General features: G+C 33.2%; 1 protein-coding gene across 5 annotated transcripts in view; it reads right to left on the reverse strand.

Moving 5' to 3' along the window:
- Positions 1-27,731, reverse strand: part of LOC6036978 (leucine-rich repeat flightless-interacting protein 2) — a 122,689-nt gene that overhangs the window by 84,731 nt on the left and 10,227 nt on the right. For 3 of the 5 annotated variants that reach the window (XM_038249403.1, XM_038249410.1, XM_038249406.1), the window contains exon 2: positions 17,005-17,631. In XM_038249403.1, coding sequence (XP_038105331.1) covers positions 17,005-17,091 — 87 coding nt within the window. In that variant the 5' untranslated portion in view covers positions 17,092-17,631. Of the gene's footprint in view, positions 1-17,004; positions 17,635-22,973; positions 23,219-27,731 lie in introns of all 5 variants that reach the window. The other 2 variants (XM_038249404.1, XM_038249405.1) reach the window with 2 other exon arrangements.

The following is a 27,731-nucleotide window of genomic DNA, read 5'->3' on the forward strand; positions in this document are numbered from 1 at the left end:
AGACCCTTAAACAATTAAGTCAAATAAAAAAACAATCGATGACTGACGTTATAAAAAATTGATCAATTCTAGAGCATCCGTGAACTCCCGAGAATGTACCTCCAAAATAAAATAATAACCGGCCAGCCCTACTGTGCCGAGTTCACCGCAGAGTGGTTTCTAAGATCCGACATTGCACAGAATCTTCAAGGGAGGAAAGATGCGTGTACATACCGTTCGAAACGATCCAGTTTTAAGATTCTGTAGGTTGTACTCAAAATATTTTTAATTTAAAAATTTTTGATGAAAAAACAAAGATTCAAATTACAATGTTCAGAAAAAAATAATTTGTGTTAATTGAGCATAATACGTTATAGGTCCACCCTACTTCGCCACCCTCTTCAAGCTCAAAAGGGACATTCACTTCACTCCTCGTGAAAGGACAACAAAAAACTCAAACCAAAGACTTGGGGGGTTTTCGCAACACTCTTTTTGTCCCACCTTGGCTTTGTTGTTCGGTCCCGGTCTCATGAGCCCCTGGGGAGGATGACGACGATGATGATGTTGGAAACGACCGGTCCTTGAGAAATGGGAGAGTGAAAATGATTTTCCACAGAATGGAAAGAAAGAACTTTGTGTTGAATGGTTAGCACGTGGACGCATGGCGTCGCATGGAAATGCTGTTGTGACTCGTGGTTTTGAATATAAACAGCTTGAGAAAGCAAATTTATAAGATTGTATAACATTTGTGATTAAATCCACACAATTTCAAAGGAAGTAATCTTAAAAATTAATTGTCGCTAAAATTTGTCTTTTGATATATGGATAGCTCATAAAGTGAAGAAGACATCACCCATCGAGGTTGAAGGAAAGAGTAAGAGCAAGAGAAGGGTAATGAGCTTAGGCAGGAAAGAGTTAATTGTTTGTTTTCACACGTGTCAGGTTCTTGTCGTTTTCCTCGTTTTTTTTCGGGTGTCTATTTACTAACCTCGTGATGGATTGGACTGTTGGTCGATCACAGTGGTACTCTGATGCGCAACTGTCAGTGTCAATTGGTTCTAATTTTCGTACACGATTGACGAGACGTATTGTAGTTTGTTTTTGCTGGAGAAAGAACAAACATCGTTTGACTTGGGTAATTAACATGTTTTCTTGTTGTTGTTTTTTTATGGTAGGTTGTGTAATTGATAAGCACAGATGAAATAACTTCTGACAAAACGCTTCTCATGACAATTTAAGATAAACTAATTATGACAAAAAAAAAAGACTTCAACGAATCTCTTAAGCAAAGGAAATTGCCAAGTGCCAAGTATTTCCGCTCAGCAAACAAAATTCATGCGCAATTTTTTGTTGCAACTCTCCGCAAAAAAGTATCCAAATTGCATCGGATGTTGGTCGTTCGGAGAGCGATTTGCTCTCCTTTGTCTCATGCCGCGGTCTCGGCTGGATGCAATTCGTTGTTAGTACCACGCTGAGTGCGATTGGCCTAAAAATAAACTTGCGAGAAAATGCAGCAAAATTGATTTGCTTCTTACGGTTTCTTTATTGTCTAAATTGACTTCCAAACGTTGAGGAAACGGAGCAAATATAGACATCTTGAAAATAAATCAGATTTTTTAGAGAAGAATTATAAATTAAATTCATTTGTCCAACACAGATTTGGTTAAATGTCAAGAAAAAGATCATGTAGAACTACTTTTGTTCAACGAATAACTAAACTTCTCTTATTTTATAATTTATAAACATTCTTATCGCCATTAAAACATTCAAATGAATTGAAAAAAAACACAAAAATCAATCAGGCCAGGCCTACTCCGTAAAGTTAACTGCAGACATGATATGTTGTAATGGTTTGAGTTAGAACGTTAATTAAGAGAAGACGCTAAAAAGGGGGTTGATGGTGTAAAACGGTTTATTCAACAAATTCAAAAACTTGGAAAAATTGCAATGGCCTTAAGGCAAATAAAACTTTAAAAAGAAGATCTGGCAACACTGTCTAGAGTTTTGACCACTTAAGTGGTATTTAGGTACTTTATTGTAACCGGATCTCACTTATATGTATGTCCATGTAACTATGTCCAGATCCATCATTCGACCTATCGTTACATAGGTAATCGAAAGACATTCCAAGCGAATGCACAAATAAAATAACCCTTTTAAGTGATATGCTACTTTGATGAAGCCGAATCTTACGTGAACTAAGTTGGATCCGACAAGTTTTTTGCGCACTTGATTTCCAAAAAGTTGAAAATGTAACCACATAAATGGATTCAAAAATAAAAAAAACGGTAATATTATATCTGGTAAGGAGTACAACCAAATAACACTTTAAACTGACTAGCAACCACCTAGTTTGATTGAGGTTTTATGGTAGCATCTTTATTTCGGCATTCACCGCTACCAATAAACAAAAGCTGATTAATAGGTTCTAACAAAGTTGTATGCCTCGGGCATAAAACCTGGTGAAAATAAAAGCCAACTGGCTTTCAATAAGGTTTTATGAAAGTTTTAAGAGAGTCTTGAAAACCAGATCGCAATGCCATGCCAAGCGGTTTTATTGCATGCTTCTTTAAAACCAAGGGTGTTGTAGCTGTCAAATGCCATTAGGCATGCAAAAAGCTTCCTTAAAACCATAAGCTCCTACAAGAGCATTTAACACAGCCAAATAGCAATGCTGAAATGCGGCGCTAAATGCGTGGTCTGATTGAATATGATTGACCGCCATCTTGGCAGAAAAAATAGGAAAAGCATTTTTTTTTATTTAAAATTTGATGTAAACACATATTTATGATGAAAACCATAACATGAATACCGTAAACCAGGGTAACTTTGATAGGATTTAAATTTGTTTTTGTAATATTTTCCTACAAATAAGGTTTTTCTCAAGACTATTATTTTTAAAACATGTACTGCAGTAGGCCACACAAAGTCCATGCACTATTTTGTAAAAAAAAAATTCAATAGTGTTAAGAAAAAAAGTTACGTTCAAAATTCTTAGTTTAAATTCTTGTTAAAATCATATTTAATATGTTCAAACTTTATTTGTACGTTTAATGTACCATCACTAAAGTAGCTGATATAGTTTTTAAGAAAAAAAATCAATGTTTATATACAGTTACAGAATTTTGCCTGAAATTTGTTAAAACAAGTTTTGTTTATAAAATTATCGATTTATATTTCATTTTATACTGAATTCGAAACACGAATCACATGTTTTTACATTTTACATGAAATTTGTTATACTGAAACTGCCTGTAAATTTGGAGGTTTTCTTTAATTGTGTTTCAAAAACACATGAGCAGTTCTCTACAAAATCGATCTTTTTTTTTAATTTTAATTTTTGTATTTTTTAATTCGGCTGAAACTTTTTTGGTGCCTTTGGTCTGCCTAAAAAAGCCATTTTGCATCATTAGTTTGTCCATATAAATTTCCATACAAATTTGGCAGCTGTCCATACAAAAACGATGTATGAAAATTCAAAAATCTGTATCTTTTGAAGGATTTTTTTTGATCGATTTGGTGTCTTCGGCAAAGTTGTAGGTATGGATATGGACTACACTGAAAAAAATGATACACGGTAAAAAAAATTCATGATTTTTTTTGTCACTATTTTTATTTTTTTTTTTTCATTTTTTTATATGTTTTAGAGGACATCAAATGCCAACTTTTCAGAAATTTCCAGGTTGTGCAAAAAATCTATGACCGAGTTATGAATTTTTTAATCAATACTGATTTTTTTCAAAAAATCGAAATGTTGGTCGCAAAGATTTTCAACTTCATTTTTCGATGTAAAATCAAATTTGCAATCAAAAAGTACTTTAGTGCAATTTTGATAAAGTGCACCGTTTTCAAGTTAAATCCATTTTTATGTGACTTTTTGAAAAAAGTCGCAGTTTTTATTTTTTTTATTAGTGAACATGTTTGCCCACATGTTTGAATAAAATATTTTTGAAAAGCTGAGAATTTTCTATATTTTGCTTTTTTAAACTTTGTTTATACGACCCTTAGTTGCTGAGATATTGCCATGCAAGTGTTTAAAAACAGGAAAATTGATGTTTTCTAAATCTCACCCAAACAACCCACCATTTTCTAATGTCGATATCTCAGCAACTTATGGTCCGATTTACAATGTTAAAATATGGAACATTCGTGAAATTTTCCGATCTTTTCGAAAAAAATATTTTCAAATATTTTAAACCAAGACTAACATTTTAAAAGGGCGTAATATTGATTGTTTGGCCCCCCTTTTGGCATAAGACGTTTGAAGATGCATGAAATGTAATTTTTCCATAACTCCTGACTAGGTTTTAGCAAAGGTTTTATGAAGGCTTTGAGGTGGCTGTTAGGATTCAGTTGTAAAGCCTTGAACTTCTATGAAGGTTTTATAAATAGGCCGTAACAACCTTTTGCGGAGGTCCTTTTGGGTTTTCAGAGGGGTTTAACGGGGTTTTGGGGATCTTGCTATGACTATGCGGTTTTAATGTTGGGGTTGGCTGATAGGTTTTATAGCAATTGTAACAGCTATGATAAAGTCTAAAATAGTAGTTTATGCAACAAGTTGCAAAAAGAGGATTTTTTTCAGCACGAGTCGTACATTTATCCAACGAGGTTCACCGAGTTGGATAAATACGAAGAGTGCTGAAAAAATCAAGTTTTGCAACGAGTTCCATACAACATTTTTTGCAATTCCAAAAAATACACACTGAGTGAAATTTTATGTCAAATTTTCATGTATTTTACCAAAAAATCGTTTGAATAAAAAAAAATGTTGAAAAGTGTTACTTTTCAAAACAAGTGCTGAAAAGTTGAACTTTTCAGCACCCATCTGAGTGCTGAAAAGTAGAACTTTTCAGCATTTATTTTGAAAAGTGTTGCTATTCGATTTTGTTATTTTTGGTACAGAAAAGTAGACTATTTCGTCGTTCAAGAATGACAGGAAAAGTAAATAGTTTCACGACGTAATTGCAAAAAGTTACTTTTACCTCTGAAAATGTGTAATTTTACTACTTTTCTGGTGTAATGTAAATTTTTCAGTCTAGGAAGGAGTGAGGAAAAATTACCTAAACAACAGATTAAATATTGAAGCTTCCAAAATAACACCTTCAAAATTTACACAATTTCTTACTGTTTATGAAAGTTTTTGATAAATTTTCAACGTTGAGGACTGGTAATTGATTCCTTGAGGATCATTTATAAAAAAAGTTTTCTACTACAGCCGATGTCGCCAGAGTTCCTCGACCTCCGTCTCCATCTGTCGACTTCCGACGACAACAATCCACCGGGCTAATCCGTCTCGTTTCCGCGGCTTACGAGGTTTGAACTGTAGGTCACGGTCCTGAGTCTAATTTATATACCGCCAGGGTGAGAGGAGAAAGTTCACCCGGAACGATAATAACAACACAACAACAGCAACTCTAAAACAAATATTGTTTATGGCTCGAATGTCGCCGGAACGCGTGTTTCCATCATAAAATGCCGACCAGGGAGCGGGAAAACCCCTAAGGAAAAGTGTTCGTGGGACCCCCCCGTCACGTGTGGGTAGCTTTTATGATTTTCAAGAACAAATGTTATCCAGCACCGCAGGGCCGCCGAACAAATAAACACATTTGTAATTTGGGTAACCCACCACTAACTAGCCGACAATAACTGGCACACACCCCCCAAGAAAAAAAAAACTCGAGAAGGTACTAAAAATGCGATATTAATAATATTTATAGCCGATTTTACGAACTTCTCGCGTAGATAGTTTGGCGTGATTTATGGAAATCACTTTTGGGGGGCTGATGCTCAAACTCAACTTGGAGGGTGGATTTATAGGTTCTGCAGAAGTAGCGCCATGAACTTACTTTCTTGAGGTGGCAACAACGACGTGCCCTTTGGCGACACACGCCACGTGGTGCGGCCGGTTTGATGTTCGGTGGAAAAACAAAATCCACCGGGAGCGGCAATAAGACGAATTCCTTGGAGGAGTTTAAAACGTAAACGAGAGAAGATGGCGATTCAAACGCTTCTAAAACAACGAATTTAATGATTGATCCCTTGTTCGGGTCATCACAAATGAATAAAAGTGGGTTTTTGATCTTTGTTAGACAAGCTGTTTTTAAGGAAACAAAAACTTTGGAAAATATCTGCAACAGCATTAACTTAGTTTTGACTGCAAATACATCCAGCTATAACATTTCCAAGTGTAACGATTGCTATCCCTTAAAAAAATCACTTTAAAGTGTTGATTAATTGATTTCAATTAGCAGTGCAAAGATAAATTGACCTCCCACTCCGCAATAGTGTGGCGATCATTAGTTCATGGAAACTATGAGCTGTTTTGTTAGCTCAACAGCAACCAAATCTAAGTTTAGTCAAACCACAAAACAGCTTAGTGCAACTGAGAAATTCTCTACCAAAACCGGAAATGGATTTTATTTGTATTTTTTGATTTGGCTCGAAATTTGTGGGGGCCTTCCCTATGACCAAATAAGCTATTTTGCATCATTGGTTCACCCATACAAGTCTCCATACAATTTTGGCTGCTGTCCATACAAAAACAGCTGTAACTTTTGAGTGAATTTTCTGATCGATTTGGTGTCTTGGGCAAAGTTGTAAGTATTGTTGAGGACTATTGAGAAAAATATAGGTACACGGAAAAAAATTGCAGATTTTTTTATCAACTTTTTTTTCACAAAAACTCAATTTCCCAAAATACGTATTTTTTGATTTTCGAGATTTTTTGATATGTTTTAGGAGACAAAAAACCACAACTTTTGAGCCATAGAGAAACATGGTCAAAAAATCTGCCGCCAAGTTATGAATTTTTGAAAAAATAGTGATTTTTAGAAGAAAAAAATCTAAATTTCATGCTAAAACAAATTTGACGTTATTTTTTAAATGCATTTTTTAAATGACGTTATTTTTTAAATGCGTTTGCAAGATAAAGCCACCGAAAGTTTGATTTAAGCGAAATATTTGCAGTTTTTCGATTTAAAAAAAAGTGACCATGAGTGACCATTTCTAGAAATATTTTTTTATGAAAAGTTCATAAAATTTGCCTTAAATTGTCTAAGAGACATTTAAGATTGGACTTTTGGTTACTGAGATACAGCGGCTTAAGGGGTAACATACATGTAGAAAATCACAAAATTTAATATTACAGAAAATTCACTAAATTTACTAAAAAGATGATTTTCCATGCGCAATTTTGCCATGCGCAAAGCGAACTGTCAAACTTTGTGAACGTTTTTCTCTAAACACCGAGTTGATTTACCACGATATCTCGAGATGGGATTGACCAAATTGGTTGAAATTTGGGGTGAAGACTCCCAAGACATATCCCGTGTGCATGACGAAGCCCGATTTTGAAATTTTGCTTTTTAAAAAAATAAAAAAATCAAAAACTTACGTTTTTTTTTACATGAAAAACATAAAAATATTTTTATCTTTTTTTTATATAAAGTTTTTGAAAATCGACCTTCGTCATGCACACAGGATCGATTTAAGGAGTCTTCACCAAAATTTTGAGCTGATTTGGTCAAAGCAGTGTTGAGATATCGTGGCACCCGTTTTCCGAAACTGCTAACTTAAAATAGCTATATCTCGGCGATAGTACATCCAAATGTCTTCATATTTATTTTGTTATTAGACGAAAATGTACACTTTAATGCCATGTAAAAAGATTTGAAAAAAAAATCATATCAACCTCTGACAGTTTTGACGATTTACATGTATGTAACCCCTTAAAGGAAAAGAAACACAAAAATTTAAGTTTTCTAAGTCTCACCAAAATAACTCACCATTTTCTAATGTCGATATCTCAGCAACTAATGGTCAGATTTTCAATGTTAAAACAAGAAACATTCGTAAAATTTTCTTTTCGATCTTTTCGAAAAAAATATTTTGAAATTTTTTAAATCAAGTCTAACATTTTAAAAGGGCCAAACATCGAATATTACGCCCATTTAAAATGTTAGTTAACGAATGTTTACGAATGTTTCATGTTTTAACATTGAAAATCTGACCATTAGTTGCTGAGATATCGACATTAGAAAAAGGTGGGTTGTTTTGGTGAGACTTAGAAAACTTCAATTTTCGTGTTTCTTTTTCTTAAAGCGGCTGTATCTCAGCAATTAGAGGTCCAATCTTCAATGTCTCTTAGACAATTTTATAGCAAATTTTATGAACTTTTCATAAAAAACATTTCTAGTAATGGTCACTCATGGTCACTATTTTTAAAAATCGAAAATCTGCTAATATTTCGCTAAAATCAAACTTTCGGTGGCTATATCTTGAAAACGGAGCTCTTTATCAAAAAATCAGTAAAGTATTACTTTACTTTTGCATTAAAAAATAACGTCAAATTTGTTTTAGCATAAAATTTCGATTTTTTAGAAAACTCATATTTTTTTCAAAAATTCTTAACTCGGCGGCAGATTTTTTGACCATGTTTTTCTATGGCTCAAAAGTTGTGGTTATTTGTCTCCTAAAACATATAAAAAAATCTCGAAAATCTAAAAATACGTATTTTGGGAAATTAAGTTTTTGTGAAAAAAAAAGTTGATAAAAAAATCTGCAATTTTTTTCCGTGTACCTATTTATTCTCAATAGTCCTCAACAATACCTACAACTTTGCCGAAGACACCAAATTGATCAGAAAATTCACTCAAAAGTTACAGCTCTTTGAATATTTACATACCATTTTTGTATGGCCAGCTGCCAAAATTGTATGGATACTTGTATGGGCAAACCAATGACACAAAATAGCTTATTTGGTCTCCCACAAAGTTTGAGCCAAATAAAAAAATACAAAAAATAAAAATAGTCGAAAATGGCCGATTTCGTAGAGAGTTGCTCAACTGCCTCCAAACTAAATTCAAACAGCTCCCCAACAATCAATAAAGCAGATAACAAATGGCAATTGAACGTTTCTGCTCGCTCCAGTAGGTACTCTCCAAGGGATTTGAGCAGGAATGTGTTTCTGTTAATCATGGGAAAACATTTATAAATTGGTGAGCCATTTGCACGCAGATCGTCACGCGGCGGGGCGGAAGCAGACTGGATCATTCCAATATTCCCTAGTACGCGCTCATCATCAACTTGGGAGGAAATGGATTGTTTGTTTTAAGTTTGTCCCCCCCTCGCGTGAACTCGTCGCGACTCCGGACGACTTTGGAATGAAATAAAAATTCAATAACAATAAATCCTCAACGCGCTGATTTTTCCTGCTCCATTTCGGCGCGGAAAATACTCGCATTTGTACAAGGCTGTTAAATTTGATGGGAAGAAAACTGAAAGAAAATACAAAAAACGTGGGAGGGGAAAGCGTCTAATTACGGAGAACGGAACGGTTCTACCAACTTTCCCGAAGGCGGCCGGGCTGGCAACAGATGGTTGGCCTCGCGGAGGTAATTATCCGCCCGGTTGTGCAGTATCAATCAAAGTTCTTAGCCACGTTAAATTTCATCTTAAAAAAATTGCGTTCAAAAAAAAATACAGGGATTGACATAACAATTATTTCTTGTATTTTTTGTTATTTTTGTAATTTTGGTTTTTTTGTCATTTTGGTAAATTTTTGCAATTTTGTATGTTTTTTGCATTTTTTTTTGTTTGTAATTTTTTAAAATTATTTTGTAGTTTTTGTAATTTTTGTAATTTTTGTAATTTTTGTAATTTTTGTAATTTTTGTTATTTTTGTAATTTTTGTAATTTTTGTAATTTTTGTAATTTTTGTAATTTTTGTAATTTTTGTAATTTTTGTAATTTTGTAATTTTGTAATTTTGTAATTTTTGTAATTTTGTAATTTTGTAATTTTTGTAATTTTGTAATTTTGTAATTTTGTAATTTTGTAATTTTGTAATTTTGTAATTTTGTAATTTTGTAATTTTGTAATTTTGTAATTTTGTAATTTTGTAATTTTGTAATTTTGTAATTTTGTAATTTTGTAATTTTGTAATTTTGTAATTTTGTAATTTTGTAATTTTGTAATTTTGTAATTTTGTAATTTTTGTAATTTTGTAATTTTGTAATTTTTGTAATTTTTGTAATTTTGTAATTTTTGTAATTTTGTAATTTTTGTAATTTTGTAATTTTTGTAATTTTGTAATTTTGTAATTTTGTAATTTTGTAATTTTGTAATTTTGTAATTTTTGTAATTTTGTAATTTTGTAATTTTGTAATTTTTGTAATTTTGTAATTTTGTAATTTTTGTAATTTTGTAATTTTTGTAATTTTGTAATTTTGTAATTTTTAATTTTTGTAATTTTGTAATTTTGTAATTTTGTAATTTTGTAATTTTTGTTATTTATGTAATTTTTGTATTTTTGTATTTTTGTATTTTTGTATTTTTGTATTTTTGTATTTTTGTATTTTTGTATTTTTGTATTTTTGTATTTTTGTATTTTTGTATTTTTGTATTTTTGTATTTTTGTATTTTTGTATTTTTGTATTTTTTGTATTTTTTGTATTTTTTGTATTTTTTGTATTTTTTGTATTTTTTGTCATTTTTGTAATTTTTGTAGGAGTCCGAAGGCTTGAATGGGGAGAGCACCCAAACCTCTTTTTACTCCAAGGAACCTTCCACCCCAGTGTTTGAACTGACGACCTTTGGATTGCGAGTCCAATCGCCGCCAGCGATTCCACCGGAGTAGGCTTGGTTTGGTGTGTTGTTTGTACTTATGGCATGGAGACGACTCCAACACCTGGAATGACTTAACGGCCTAACAACCAAGGCCGGGGCCGACATTTGACTTCCTCATCCGATGGAAGGTTGCAGCAGATGGAAATCGAACCCAATCGAATTTTTGTTATCTTTAAAAAAAACGTTTCTTAATCCACCTTTAGGTGGTTGGTGCCTTCCTCTCATATATATATACAGCAATTCCCCACGAAAACAGCATGGAAAAAAAAACAAAAGTCCTCGGATCGGGCTCAAAATTTGTCTGGGGGTTCCCTGGCCGAAATAATTAGACCCGTATTTTTTTGTTTGGCCATTAGGGTGACCTACCCCGTTTTAGGGTGGTCTGAAAAATGGCCATTTTCGTCGATTTTCGCAAAAACCACTTTTTCGAAAAATCATAACTCCTCGCCATTTTAACCGATTTCAATTGTCTTATATGCAAATGAAAGGTGATAAGTTGGCCTTTCAAAGAAAAATAATAAGAAGTTTCAAAAATCTAGCCTAACATATGAAAAGGGCGTATGAAACTTTAAAATGCCGTTTTGACGGTGTCTGGACCAAAGAGCCTATGTCTGGAAATATTTTTATCGGATTCCCCGGACATTTTTACATAACATACTGAAAAATGGGAGGAGGTCATTAACAGGATTCTGAGATATGATTTTTTGAAAATAAAATCCGTGTTTTTTGACGCGCCGCGCGCAAAACTTTTTACACTAAAATTGCGATAACTTCAAAATTTCAGCAATGAGCTATAGATGTTTGGGTACCAAAATTTTTGTAATTAAAAGACGCAACTTTTGGTATCCAGACATGTATAGGTCATCGCTGAAATTTTGAAGTTATCGCAGTTTTAGTGAAAAAAGTTGATTTTTTGCCAATTTCGTCATTCTCCGGTTTTTGCGCGCGGCGCGTCAAGAAACGCGGATTTTATTTTCAAAAAATCATATCTCGGAATCCTGTTAATGAACTCCTCCCATTTTTTAGTATGTTATGTAAAAATGTCCGGGGAATCTGGTAAAAATATTTCCAGACATAGGCTCTTTGGTCCAGACACCGTCAAAACGGCATTTTAAAGTTTCATTCGCCCTTTTCATATGTTAGGCTAGATTTTTGAAACTTCTTATTATTTTTCTTTGAAAGGCCAACTTATCACCACAGACAAACAGACGTGACTCTCTATACAAATTATTTTTGAAATCCATCGTCCTTCATCAAATCACCAAATCACGGCGACACCAGCGCTGCCTGGTGAGCTGATGCCGAAGCGCAACCCAAACATACCAATACAAACCCGTTACTGTCACGTGCCACGTCAGTGTATGCGTGAGACAATCAAGCCTAAACGATTGTAAACATCAACAGCTGATCGAAATAATTTTGTTGTTGCTAATCGATGAAAAGAATAAAAATCAACACCGAAGGCCGAAGATGGTTCCGTTTCCAATAGCAGAACCTTATGAGCCAATTCATGCGGCAGCACCAGCAACGACGCACCACAACCGCAACCGACAGAGATCAAATAACTGGTCCTCCCAGTAGCTACCAAGTTCTGTCGAAGATTTCTCCTCCACCGAAACCTCGAATCAACCGCAACCGACAGAGATCAAATAACTGGTCCTCCCAGTAGCTACCAAGTTCTGTCGAAGATTTCTCCTCCACCGAAACCTCGAATCATTACACCTAACACCATTATCAACAAGATGCCCCTGGTCACGAAAACATCAGTAGTGGCCGCCGAAATAGATAAATCCAATTCAAACCTACCAGAAATAATCCCCACGATGGGCGTTTCAGAAATTTCCACGGGGAACGTGTCCACGGCGCAGTTAAGTTGCATCAAACAACAAAAGCAAAAAGTGGCAAAGATTCCAAAAAACGCTACCGCAAAATTTACATCGAAACAGAACCACAGAAACTGAACTGGAAAAGATTGAGTGGCGCAACATCGCCAAAAAGCCAAAGGACGACCAGCAGCAGCAATCTGAGCAGCAGTCCACGAAGGGTAAGCAGGTTGCTCCGAAGGAGTAACTCCACCACAGGATCTGGCTTCCTCCGCAGTAGCCGGCGCCTCAGCAGCAACCTCGACATTGGCAGGCAGGCCTACCGGGTTATTAGTGGGGAAGAGGCTATGGCCAAGACTGCCCCAATTTTGTCCTGGAAAGCCTGGATTGTGATTCACGGTTAGAATTCCAGAATTCCATAAATATTATTTGTGCTCTCATTTGCTGCTTCGCACAAGATCACGCTCAACTGAAAAACAAAAACACGCTTCACACACACTGAGAATAGACGGGCGAGCTGTCACGACAGCAGCGCCATCAGCGCCGGGTGAGTGGATGCCGAAACAAAATTGTATTTGAAATAACCGTTTTTGGAGGACGATGGTTCGGCACTCGAGTGTCCCGTCTGTTTGTCTGTGTTATCACCTTTCATTTGCGTATAAGACAATTGAAATCGGTTAAAATGGCGATGAGTTATGATTTTTCGAAAAAAGTGGTTTTTGAAAAAATCGACGCAAATGGCCATTTTTCAGACCACCCTAACACGCCGTAGGTCACCCTAATGGCCAAACAAAAAACTACGGGTCTAATTATTTCGGCCAGGGAACCCCCAGAAAAATTTTGAGCCCGATCCGAGCACTTTTGTTTTTTTCCATGCTGTTTTCGTGGGGAATTGCTGTATAAATAGTATTTTTTAAACAAATAACAGCTGGACAACGAGTTCAGGCAGAAGAAAACAAAAGAGGCCAAAACAGCACCCTTCCCCCTTTCTCATTCCATTTAGTCACTTAACATAATATTCCCACCCCTACCAACTCCGAGCAAGCCGCGTGTATTCGGCTCCTCATGAGCTTTATCGTTTTGAGCTCGGTTTTGAGCAATAATATCAGCCATCTAGACTTATTTTAGGACCCTATTAAAGCTTAATTTTAGGACCCAATTAACGGATTTTCATAAACTTTGATCCCTTCAGAAAATCTCATCCGCATTGGAAACGAACCCTTCTCACCAAAGCCGGTTTGACAGCTTTGCTGTCACGCAAAAAGTCGGCTTGATTTCAAAATTTGTGGCTGCTCGAAGTTTCACTCAAATTTAAATAAAATCCTCCCAAAATGGTCAACAAAACCGACTCCAACGACCACGAGCCCACGGACAAGAAACGCAGGAAATCGACATCAGTGACGGAACCGTACCGTAGCTCCAAGGAGGAAATCTATACACGGTGAGTTTCAAACTAATTTTGAAGAAGTTTATTTACATTTAAGTCTTCCGGCAGAACACGGTCGCTTTCAAGGAGCAGGAAGCGGCCAAACGCAGTCCGGAGGCTGATTCGAAACTGTTTCACGCGACCTGCGATGAGCTGCGCAAGTTATTTGACGAGATTGTGACGCTGAAGAAGGAGGAAGTGAAAATTATGAATCAGAAATAAGATGGTGAGAAAAAAATCAATTTAAGTCGTAAAATAAAGTTGAAAAATGGGAAATTGGAAAAACTGTTTTACTGTATGGCTTATCGGCGTATAACAATTAATAGGGTTATCAGATCATCAATATAACAATCTCATTTGAAAGGTCTTTAAATTATCAGACTAACGCTTGTTCGGACGATGGTTCCGAACGTCATTACATCAAAATAACAGAGATCCGGCCTCCAAAAAGTGTACACATAACACTTAAGTGCTCATAACTTTTGATAGGGTTATCAGATCTTCAATGTTTTGGGCTCATTAGAAAGGTCTTTCAATTATCCGACTAACGACGGGTCGCATTATGGACCCGGCCAACAATTTCATCAAAATATTTGAGAACCGGCCTCCGAAATGTGTACAAATGACACTTAAGTGCTCATAACTTTTGATAGGGCTATCAGATCTTCAATGTTTTGGGCTCATTAGAAAGGTCTTTTAAATACCTTTCTAAAAATGTATGATCAGACGGGTTTTCTTACAAAAACCACCCTTTTTACAATCTTTCAAACTTCAGCCAGAATCGTTTTTTAAGCATAACTTTTGAAGTACTTAACTAAACGTTATGAAATTAACTAGGGTCTTATGGGACCCCAAGACAAATCAAATGAGACCAAAACGGTCCAAATTGGTTCAGCCAGTCCGGAGATAATCGAGTGCATATTTTTCGGTGCACGGACTCACATCCAGACACACGCACAGACATTTGTTCAGAATTTGATTCTGAGTCGATAGGTATACATGAAGGTGGGTCTACGAGGTCGAATTAAGAAGTTCATTTTTCGAGTGATTTTAAAGCCTTTCCTCAGGAAGGTGAGGAAGGCAAAAATGTTTTTTTTGTAATTTTGTTATTTGTAATGTTGGTCATTTCGGTCATTTCGATCATTTTGGTCATTTCGGTCATTTTGATCATCTAGGTTAGTTTTGTCATTTAGGTCATTCTGGTCATTTTGGTCATTTTGATTATTTCGAACATTTTGGTCATTTAGGTCGTTTCGGTCGTTTAGGTCGTTTTGGTTAATTAGGTCATTTAACATTTAGGTATTTGTTATCATTTTGGACGTTTCGTTTAGGTCATTTAGGTCATTTAGTTAAATTTTATCATTTTAGTAATTTTTATTATTTCAGTCATTTTGGTCGTTTTGGTCATTTTGGTCATTTTGATCATTTTGATCATTTTGATCATTTTGGTCATTTTGGTCATTTTGATTATTTCGGTCATTTAGGCCATTTTGATCATTTTGGTCATTCAGCCAATTTTGGTCATTTAGCCCATTTTGGTCATTTAGCCCATTTAGATCATTTTGGTCAATTTGGTCATTTTGGCCATTTTGGTCATTTAGGTCATTTAGGTCATTTAGGTCATTTAGGTCATTTTGGAAATTTTGGTTGTTTTGGTCATTTTGATCATTCTGGTCATGAGCTCATTTTGGTCATTTTGATTATTTAGGTAATTTTGGCCATTTAGGTTATTTTGGTAATTTTGGTCATTTTAGTCATTTGGCATTTTGGTCATTTTGGTCATTTAAGTCATTTTTATGTAATTTTTATGAAATTTATGTCAATTAGGTAATTTTGATAATTTAGGTCATTTAAGTTATTTTGATCATTTTGGCAATTTTGATCAGTTTGAACAGTTTGGTCATTTTTTATTTTGGTCATTTTTGGTCAGTTCGATCTGTTTGGGTTTTATTTTAGTTTGGTCTTGATTTAGATGCTAGATTTCTGGAAGAGGTTTGAAAAGACATAACTAATAAGTAGTAAATTTAAAAGCTCTTGTTAACCCGGTAAAAATGCAACACCATTTTGGAGGGATAGAACTGGAGATTGCTAATTTTAATCGCATCGATTTCCAAAATCACCTAGCTATACTTCTTCTGAGAGATACTTGAATTACCTATCTTATAAATCGCAAACATTGCAAACTTGGCAATCTAATGTTTAACCGGCAGTTTCTGAAAATTTAAGCGCTGGATTTTGCACACAGCAAAAAAAACGTGTAAATTTACTTCACACAAATGTAATGTTAACTCGGTGGATGTAATCTTGAAATTTGACGTAATCGTATAAATCACACGTATCATCAAGTTTTTACTATGCTATGTTGCAAGTTTACATCAAATTGGTTTGAAATATAAATTTGTATGACGTGCACAAGTGTTACATAATTTATGATGTAAAATTCCGTTTTTTGTTTTTTTCTTTCCGTTGAAATGGACATGATAAATACACTTTAGCAACCAGGGAACACACTCAGTTAAACATATTTTTGTATGGTTGAACAAGTTTATGGTTATATTGTATTGGGCATTTTTTCAACCAACCTTTTTTCTCTATTTATTTTTACCTCGAATATGTAAAATTACACGTAAAAAGGTGTAAATTTACATATTTATATTTTTTAATACATTTTTTGACACCATTCCCCGATATATTTTACTATGATATTTTTTACTGTGCAAAAGTATTATAGATGTTAATAAAGATGTGACCTATGTTAAGGAATTTGAGTGTTTTCAACCATTCAATAAATTTTAAGCCAAGCCGTTCCAAATGTCGTCTAGTCGTCTTATCTTCGAACATGTACTTCAAACATTGTTCAGCCTTACAACTGCACTGCAGTCTGCAACAACAATCTACCAAAACAAACACAAACATTCCGAAGACCTTGATCTGTTTCATTCAGACCGCCAAAAGTAAATAAATATACAGCGGCCAGCAACACTCTTAACGATTTCGGCTACCCCTCCTCAAACACAAGCGCCAGAGTGAGAGAACCATTCAACCATTTTCAAAAAAAAACCCCGCACTTAGCTCGTAATCGGAAGTCCACTTCACGACCCGCAATAAAACCAAACCGTTGAAATCGAAAGTGCGGCTCGCGCGTACTCACCTCCTTCGCGATCTGGTCGAGCGCCTGGTCCTCGGCATTGATCCGCGAGTTGCCGCGACGCCTTCCCACAGCGCCGGGACTGTCCATCGTGGTGGTGGTGCTGCTGCTGCTGCTTCCGGTCTCCGATCCGAACACTCTTGAAAGGATGGCACAAACACAGCTCTTTGCAGCTACGTGGACGACCTTGGCCGGATTTCACTTCTTCTTCAACACGGTAATCACACACACAATTGCTTTACAAACTGGGTCCTATTTTCTTACATAAGATGCTATGTAAAATTACGTTGTTTTTTGCGGACTTCGTAGAATTACAACTCTACCAATTACAAACTAATACAAACACGATTTTAGGCACACACAATATTTTTTTAAATAAAATGAAATGCAATAGAGATTCAACGAATTAAATACAGAGTTGACGAATTTTTAAAAACAAATGCAATCGCGATTCCAAGAGTCGAGTAAATCACAGCTCATAAAATCCTTTTTTTCCGCCGAGTGTTGAGTTGAGTATTACGACGGGGCGTAGGTTGCGGAGATTCTTGCGCTGGACCGGCCAATTATTCTGCTGGATCGTCGCCGGGGTTCGACCAGCTGGTGTTGTTACTACTACTACTACTGCCACTTCTACTGATGCGGGTCGTGTTGTGATTCGTGGTGATGTTGTTGTTGTTGTGATGATTGTTGTTGTTTTGGTTCGTGGTTGAACGTGCAAGTAACGATCGCCAGGACATATATGGAAGAAAATCGGAGAGAAGAGAAGAAACATACAGAGATATATGAACATTAAACATTCAAATGAGGTTTTTGGTATACTGGGTAATGTGTGCAAGCAACTAGTCATGCCGAAGGGGCATCAGAGAGGATGCTGAAAGCTGTGGCGATACGGTGGTGATCGCGAACTGGGTTTAGTCATCGGTACAGGAGTAATGGGCACAGATATTTGGTGACTTGGAGACAATATTGTTCTAGAAAGGTTGAGCAACATAAAAGCTTATTTATTTTTTGTTATTTGTTATTTGGAGCGTTTGGTACGGTATGTCCAGGCATCCTTCCTCCCCTGTAGATTCTGTGAAAAGTGTTCCGTTATCAGAATCCTCTCTGCGGTAAACACAACGCAGTCGGGCTGGCCGCATTAATTTTTGTAATACATTTTCAGGTGCGGACGGACTGCGTTTGTGTCAGAATAGATTTTTTGATTTGGATAAAACTTTGTGTAAGATTTTTCTAAAAGTAATTTTTCATCCTTAGGTTGTCCACACAAATTTTCATTCTGTTTTAGCAGCTGTCCAAACAAAAAGGCTTATGAAATATTCAAAAATCTGTATCTAGAGAACGGCTTTTCTGATAAATTCTGTATCTTCGGCAAAGGTGTAGATCGACTTAAAAATTGGGTTATTTGAAAAAAAAAAATAATAATCGGAAAATGGGTTTATTTTTTGAAAAAAAAAACTACAATAAAAAAAAAGTGTCCAACTTTTAATGCCAATAAATAAAAATAGCCTGAACCAAATTTAAAATTTTGTTTAGGCCATTTCAAATATTTGTTTTAAGTTTATGCCCCTCGACTCTGACCAATGACGAAAAATGTATGAAAATTGAAATTACAAGTCATTGTTTCAACATTTGAGCGAAAAAAGTGTTTTACAATGCATAACATCAGTCGATTTGATTCGCAATCATAAGTTTCCAAAATATCCAAAAATTCACGAAATTTATAATTTTTTCTCGAAATTTCACTAAAAAAACAAACTATTTTTATGTGATCCTAAACATTCTAATAATTTCTGTAGTTTTTAATTTTTTGCAAATTTTGTAATTTTTGTGATATTTGTTATTTTTGGCAGTATAATTTTTTGGTAATTTAAATTTTTGATAATTTAAATTTTTGGTAATTTTGAGTACTTTTTGGAATTTTTGAGTACTTTTTGTTTTTTTTTTATTTTTAGTAAGTTTTAGTAATTTCAGTATTTTTTGTTTATTTTTGCAGTTTGTGGTAATTTTGTATTTTTGTGTTTTTTATTTTATTTTTTTGTGTTTTGTTTTAAAATTTTCATAAATAAATATTGTATTTTTTAGTATATTCGGTATTTTGATATCATTGGTATTATCGGTATTTTTGTTTTTTTTATTTATTTTTTTTGCACACTCTGAAATGTTTGGAATTTTGCAAATTTTGTAATTTTTGTGATATTTGTAATTTTTGGTAATTTAATTTTTTGGTACCGTCATCAGGGGTGACATTGGGTCTGGGGAGTGAGATTGGTTCATACAAATTTCAGCTTTTTTGAATGACCCAATCTCACCCCCTAGATCCAATGTAACCCCTGATGACGGTAGTTTAAATGTTTAGTGGTTTACATTTTTAGTAATTTAAATTTTTGGCAACTTATTTTTTTTTTTGGTAATTTACTTGTTTGGTAACTTTTAGTATTTTTGGGTAATTTAGGTATGTTATGGTAATTTCTAGTATTTAATGGTAATTTTTAGTATTTTTTGGTATTTTTTCAGTAATTTAGGTTTTTTTTATTTTTGTAATTTTGTTTTTTTTTAATAAGGCCGTTGCAAATATTTTTCAAAGTTATGTCGGTCTCCCTTCAAAGTTGGCCTGGATAATCAGGGGGCAAAAAAATATGTTTTCGAAAGACTTCAAAATTTTAATGAAAATTAAAGTTTAATCAACAGAAAACCAGTTAAAATGTATTTTCCCGCGTTTATAATCATATTTAGCATGTTTAAACTCCTTTGAAAACATTTAGAATTTTCATGAAATGCCAATGTACAGTCCCACGAAAAGTTTTTTTTTTGCGAAAAAAAAATTGCGAAAAAAATTACGTCAATACCTCGATATTTTTAAAACAAATGATTGGAAAGCAACTGTACCCCCCTCTCGGCTTTGGTCAGAGCCGAGGGACATAAACTTGAAAAAATATTTGCAACGGCCTAATTCTAGTCATTTTCGTTTTTAATTTTTTTTTACAATTTCTGCTAATTTTGTATATTTGTGTTTTTTTTTTAAATTTTATTTTTTGTATTTTTATGTATTACATGAAATTATAATAAATAAATATTAGGTTATTTTTAGTATATTCGGTATTTTGATATTTTTGGTATTATTGGCATTTAACAAATGTTGTTATTTTTGTGATATTCGTTATTTTTGGTAACCTTTAGTATTTTTTTTGGTAATTTTTTTTCAGTATTTTTTGGCAATTTTTAGTATTTTTTTTTTGGTAATTTTCAGTTATTTTAGTTTTTATTTTATATTTTGTAATTTTGTTTATTTTTGGCAATTTTTAGTAATTTCAGTAATTTTTGTATTTTTGGTTTGCAATTTCTGGTAATTTTGTATGTTTTGTGTATTTTTTAATTTTTTTTGTGTTTTTATGTGTTACATAAAATTGTAATAAATAAATATTTAGTTTATTTTTATTTTTAGCATATTCGGTATTTTGATATTATTGGTATTTTTTATATTTTTTTATTGCAATATTTGTTTTTTTTTTAATTATTTTTATTATTGGTACACTCTGATTTTTTTTTTGAATTATTTTATATTTATTGTTTATTTTTGGTACTTTAGGCAGATGCAAATATTTTTCAAAGTTTTTGTCCATATGATGAAACCAACAAATTTTAGCGTAAAAAAATGTTTGCGGTACTGTACCTCGATTTTTGATAAAACCCAAACATGTTAAAAATGATTCTTAATGGAGGAAAATGCATTTTCAATTGATTTAAGTTGATCGCACTTGAATTTCCATTAAAATTTAAAAAAAATGTTTTTGCCCCTTGATTTTTCGGCCCGATCGAAGGAGAAAAGTGACAAATATTTGTAGGTATTTTTTTATATAATTCAGTTTAGTTTCAGGTTTTTATGTGTCTATTGGTATATTTTATATTTTTGGTATTTCTGACCTTTTTTGTTATTTTTGGTTAGGCGGATGCAAATATTTAAAAAAGTTTTTGTCCCTCGGCCCTAGTCGAGGTCAAGGGGGGGGGGGGGGGGTCAAAAAAAAAAAATATAAAAATTTAAATAACAAACCATAGTCTTCACATTTAAATGAAAAAAAAAGTGTTTTAAAATGCATTTTACACTAGTTCAGTTGTTTTGCTATCATCAGTTTTCAAAAAATCTAAGATCTGACAAAAACAAAAATTGTATCGAAAAAAAAGATTTTGCATTGAAAAATTTCAAAAAATCTTAAGATTTTTTGCTAAACCCAAACATGCTAAAAATGATTTTAAACGCAGGAGAATGTATTTTAATTTGATTTCAGCTGGTTGCACTTGAATTTTCATTGAAATTTTGAAGTTTATTGTAAAAACAAAAACTGACAAAAACTTTTAAAAATATTTGTACCAGTCTTATATTAAAAAAAAAAATATTTTTTTGTACTTAAGTTATTTTTAATGTGTTTTTTTTTCTGGTTTTGGCTTTTTTGTTATTAATATTTTTTGAAAATTTTTCATATTTCCGTTTTTTTAATCAATTTTAGTAGTTTTTTATTGTTTTTTGTAGCCTTGCTTGCGTTATTGCTATTACAAAAATATGTTTTTGGTTTTTTTTTGTATATTTTCGAAATATTTTAGTAATTTTGGTAATTTTGTATTTTTTTTTTTTTGTGATTTTTATTTTTTTATATTCTTGGCATGTGTGATTTATTTTTTGTAATTTAGATTTTTGATACTTTTGGTATTTATGACATTTTTGATATATTTTGGTACTTTTGGGATTTCTAGTATTTTGGTATTTTTTTTGTAGATATTGGTATTTTTGTAGTTTTTTGTATTTTGAAACCATTTTGGTAATTTTGAAATTTTTGGAATGTTTCATAATTTTTTCTAGAATTTTTTTGTGATGTTGTGCTATTTTTGGTATTTTTGATATTCTTTATATTTTTCATACTTTGGTTATTAGGTTTTGTTTAGTATTTTTTGGAGAAAAAATCCAAGAACTCATTAGAATATTTGTCCTTCACAGTTGCACGTTTTTACGATAATTTGATGAAAATTTTTTTTTTCTAATGTTGATTCAACATCTTTTGCTCAGATGCCTGTTAAAGCTTTTAAATAGACCTTTTAGTTCAGGGGTGACCAATGTATGGCCCGCGGGCCAATTCGTCAGAACTGTCTTTAAACATTTTTGGAAATGTGTTATAAAACGTTCAAATTATACTTAAGTTTAAAACTGTAATAATATTTAAAATCGACAAATCGATATTTATTTACAAGCTATACGCAACAATTTCTCATGGACTGAGCCTCAAACTTATTTTGCACGAAGAAACCTTCCACCTCGGGATTCAAACGCATGACATTTGGATTACAAACCTGAGTGAAGTTGGAGGAATAATTATTGGAAAACACTATCACAACAATTTTGTATTAGTTGCACTTGATTTAAAAATAAATTACGCCTGACATACATTTTCCAAGTTTATGTCACCCCTTGTCAAAAAATTTGAAAAATATATATATGCTGCAGCCTAAAAAATCAAAAAATAGCTCTAATTTCAATACGCTATAAATTTAATAACCAAACAAATTGGCGAATTAACCACTCAATAGAGATTTCACAACCTGCAAAATGCGATAGAAAAAACCAGAAAGTCCTGCTCGATCACTACACTACCCTCAGTGTTATGCAAAACATCCCCCCTCCCAATCGAAGAGAGTTGATGCATTCGGGCAGCATGTGCCAAAAAGTGCCAACTCTCTGCGCAGAAACTAACCGTAAGGTTGCAGCAGCAGCAGTAATAAAGATAGTCCATACATGGTCAAGGAATGTAGTACCGCGGTGGAGTGGTTTTTCGGGGTCAATTCGCGGAGTCACGGATGGGGTGTCGTCCAGTATTGTTTAGAGATAGTAAGGAGATTCAGTTATTTGGGGTCAACTCTCGTTCAATAAAAAAAACAAACACTCAAACTCATAAAATAAAACGTGTCAGCTGTGTCTTCATACGTACATTTCTACGTCTCCTCAAGTTGCGTTGATGCCCCATACGGCGACGACCTTCCGGCTGGCTACGGTTACGTTCGTGGTGCACCTGCTGCGGCTAATCCCCGCACCGGTAGAAAGTCACCTGAGTCCACGCGGTGAATGAAGTCGTCGCGAATTTCCTCAATGAAATCCCACACGAGAGCTGGTCGGCGGTCGTCTCTCCTGGTTCGTAGGCCTGTTTTTTGTCTTGGTCTGTGGCTGAGTGTGTGTCTGTTTATTGCGTTTGTGTTGTTGTAACGAAACCAGGTAAAATGAAAGAAAACGAAATTAATTTGAATTGCGTTGCGCGCGAGCTGGCGGCCAAAAGTTGGCAAAATTCAAACTGGGCTTGTTTCTCTACTGAGACAGAAACAGCAGGGAGCGATTGTGGGTTGGGAGTAGGAAATCAAACGTCAACAAAACAGCTCACTAGGCCTACTGCTAGAAGGTGGAAGTTGCTGCTGGCGGAAGTGTGTTGGCTGGTTGACTTGGTTTGGTTGACTGAGGAACTACATTTTCTATTTTACAAATGAGAAAACCACGCGCTTTCAATTGGTTCACAATATATACTAATGAGCACACTAATAAATACATACTCTGTTGAATTACCAAATAGGTTAGAAAAAAATCTGTTAGAAAAATTATCTAAAATTTTTACAAATATTTTTTTTCTTGCGAATTTTTATTTTGTATTACTTGGTTTGGATGAATTTTTGTTCAATTTCCATCTATTTACTAAGTCCAAATAAAGTATTTTGAAACATTGAGTTCTTCATACAAGTCTCCATAAAACTTAAGGGGCATACCAAAGTGCTTTCACAATATTCTAAAATTGGAACTCAGCAAAAGAAAAAGGATTTTCATATCAATTTAGTGTCTTCAGCAAAGTTGTTGTTGTTCGGCAAATCTAGTATTTTATTAATATTTGAAAAAAAGAGCTTCAAATTTTATTTTAAAAAAATATTTGAAAGATCAGAAAACTTTCCGAATGTTCAAATTTGTATATTGAAAGTTGGACTTTTAGCTGCTGAGATAGCGGCATTACAATATTTGACGTTTTTTGGGGTCGCATTCAGCAAACATAACTTTTCCTATTGATTTGTATTTCTTTCAGAAGCTTTTTCACAGCAAATACTAGTCCAATCGTTAGTGTCGTTAATCGTCATCATTATGATTAGAGTGTTTTCGAAAAAAAATACGGTAAAGTTTATAATTTTGCAAAAAACTTAATTATGAGTAATTAAAAATCGGTATTAGTATGAGTATTTAATAAAAATAATGAGTATTTAAATTAAATAAAAATGTGAAAATGCATTCAAAATTTCGCTTCCACACTCAAAATTCCGAATTTTCAAAATAGATATATACAAATTGCAATTCAATTTGAAAAGAGCCTAAACCGAAAAAAAGTTCTCCGATCGGGCTCAAAATTTTTCTGGGGGTTCCTTGGCCAAAATAATTAGACCTGTATTTTTTTGTTTGGCCATTAGGGTAACCTACAAAAATCAAATTCCTGTTAATGAACACTTCCCATTTTCGAGTATGTTACGTAAAATTGTCCAAGGAATCCGACAAAAATGTTTTCAGACATAGGCTCTTTGGTCCAGAAACCGTCAAAACGGCATTTTAAAGTTTCATTCGACCTTCTTAAATGTTGCTCTAGATTGTTTGTTCTTTAGACTTTTTTTTCCTAAAAAAACCAAATTATCACTTTTCATTTGCGTCCAAGACAGCTAAAATCGGATGAAATGGCGTGGAGTTATGATTTTTTGAAAAATGTAGTTTTAGCGAAAATTTACGAAAATTGCCATTTTTGGGACCACCCTAGCACATTTTTTTTACTGATCGGGCTTTCAAATGGAATTGCTGTATAGGGATCATCCATAAACCACGTGGACAGGAGAGAGGGGGAGGGGGTATGGCGATTGTCTACGCTCCATACATATTTTTTTTTGTATGGGCAGTTTTTGAAATAACTCAAAGTTTTAAAATTCGCAATATGGGTTTCAATATTCAAATTTGGGTATCATCAAACCAAGCAATTTTTTTATGTAGCATACAAAATTCTGCTTTGCTTGATACCCATATTGCATATTTAAAAAAAAAGTTTTTCGATAAAAATAAGGTATTTTGTGAAAATTTAAGTGTTTTAAAAAACCTCTAACAAAGTTAAAGAGCATACAAAATATCGCATTTAGCAAATTTTGAAATTATGAGTATTTTTGAAAATAGCTATATTTGAGCAATTCTCTGAGATTTCGGTTATTAATTTTTTTTGTGTTTTTTTAATCCGGCTGAAACTTTTTTTGGTGCCTTTGGTATACCCAAAGAAGCCATTTTGCATCATTAGTTTGTCCATATAATTTTCCATACAAATTTGGCAGCCATACAAAAATGATGCATAAAAATTAAAAAATCTGTATCTTTTGAAGGAATTATTTGATCGATTTGGTGTCTTCGGAAAAGTTGTAGGTATGGATATGGACCACATTGAAAAAAATGATGCACGGTAAAAATTTTTTTTGTGATTTTTTATTTAACTTTTTGTCACTAAAACTTGATTTGCAAAAAAATACTATTTTTATTTTTTTTATTTTTTGATATGTTTTAGAGGACATCAAATGCCAACTTTTCAGAAATTTCCAGGTTGAGTAAAAAATCTTTGAGTGAGTTATGAATTTTTCAATCAATACTGTTTTTTTTCAAAAAATCGAAAAATTGGTAGCAAAAAAAATTCAACTTCATTTTTGATGTAAAACCGAATTTGCAATCAAAAAGTCAGTGAAATTTTGATAAAGTGCATAGTTTTTAAGTTAAATCCACTTTTAGGTGACTTTTTTGAAAATAGTCGCAGTTTTCCATTTTTTAAAATTAGTGCACATGTTTGCCCACATTTGAAAAAAATATTTTTGAAAAGCTGAGAAAATTCTCTATATTTTGCATTTTTGAACTTTGTTGATACGACCCTAAGTTGCTGAGATATTGCCATGCAAAGGTTTACAAACAGGAAAATTGATGTTTTCTAAGTCCCACCCAAACAACACACCATTTTCTTATGTCGATATCTCAGCAACTAATGGTCCGATTTTCAATGTTGAAATATGAAACATTCGTGAAATTTTTCGATCTTTTCGAAAAAAATATTTTTACAATTTTTAAACCAAGACTAACATTTCAAAAGGGCCAAAAATTCAATATTACGCCCTTTTTAAATGTTAGCCTTGGTTTAAAAATTTTGAAAATATTTTTTCAGAGGTGGGCAAACATGTGCACTTATTTAAAAAAATGGAAAACTGCAACTATTTCAAAAAAGTCACCTAAAAATGGATTCAACTTGAAAACTAAGCACTTTATCAAAATTTCACTAAAGTACTTTTTGATTGCAAATTCGGTTTTACATCGAAAATGAAGTTGATTTTTTTTTGTTACCAATATTTCGATTTTCATAAACTTATAACTCGGTCAAAAATTTTTCGCCCGATCTAGAAATTTCTGAAAAGTTGGTATCTAAAAATTATAAAAAATAGTATGTTTTGCAAATCAAGTTTTAAAATAAAAAATTATATTTTTTTTTCAGTGTATTCATACCTACAACTTTGCCGAAGTCACCAAATCGATCAAAAAATTCCTTCAAAAGATACAGATTTTTGAATATTAATACATCATTTTTGTATGGATAGCTGAGCAGTTCTCTAGGATTTCAGTCATTCGATTTTTTTTTTGTATTTTTTAATCCGACTGAAACTTTTTTGGTGCCTTCGGTATGCCCAAAGAAGCCATTTTGCATCATTAGTTTGTCCATATAATTTTCCATACAAATTTGGCAGCTGTCCATCCAAAAATGATGTATGAAAATTCAAAAATCTGTATCTTTTGAAGGAATTTTTTGATCGATTTGGTGTCTTCGGCAAAGTTGTAGGTATGGATACGGACTACACTGGAAAAAAATGATACACGGTAAAAAAAATTTGGTGATTTTTTTATTTAACTTTTTATCACTAAAATTTGATTTGCAAAAAAAAATGCCAACTTTTCAGAAATTTCCAGGTTGTGCAAAAAATCATTGACCGAGTTATGAATTTTTTAATCAATACTGATTTTTTCAAAAAATCGAAATATTGGTCGCAAAATTTTTTCAACTTCATTTTTCGATGTAAAATCTAATTTGCAATCAAAAAGTACTGAAGTAAAATTTTGATAAAGTGCACCGTTTTCAAGTTAAATCCATATTTAGGTGACTTTTTTGAAAATTTAGGCAGTTTTTCATTTTTTTAAATTAGTGCACATGTTTGCACACTTTTGGAAAAAATATTTTTGAAAAGCTGAGAAAATTCTCTATATTTTGCTTCTTCGGACTTTGTTGATACGACCTTTAGTTGCTGAGATATTGCAATGCAAAGGTTTAAAAACAGGAAAATTGATGTTTTCTAAGTCTCACCCAAACAGCCCACCATTTTTTAATGTCGATATCTCAGCAACTAATGGTCCGATTTTCAATGTTAATATATGAAACATTTGTGAAATTTTTCGATCTTTTCGAAAACATTATTTTCAAATCAAGACTAACATTTCAAAAGGGCCAAACATTCAATATTACGCCCTTTTAAAATGTTAGTCTTGATTTGAAAATTTTGAAAATAATGTTTTCGAAAAGATCGGAAAATTTCACAAATGTTTCATATATTAACATTGAAAATCGGACCATTAGTTGCTGAGATATCGACATTAAAAAATGGTGGGCTCT

Source organism: Culex quinquefasciatus, chromosome 1 (genome assembly GCF_015732765.1).
Source record: "Culex quinquefasciatus strain JHB chromosome 1, VPISU_Cqui_1.0_pri_paternal, whole genome shotgun sequence".
Taxonomy (NCBI): Eukaryota; Metazoa; Arthropoda; class Insecta; order Diptera; family Culicidae; genus Culex; species Culex quinquefasciatus.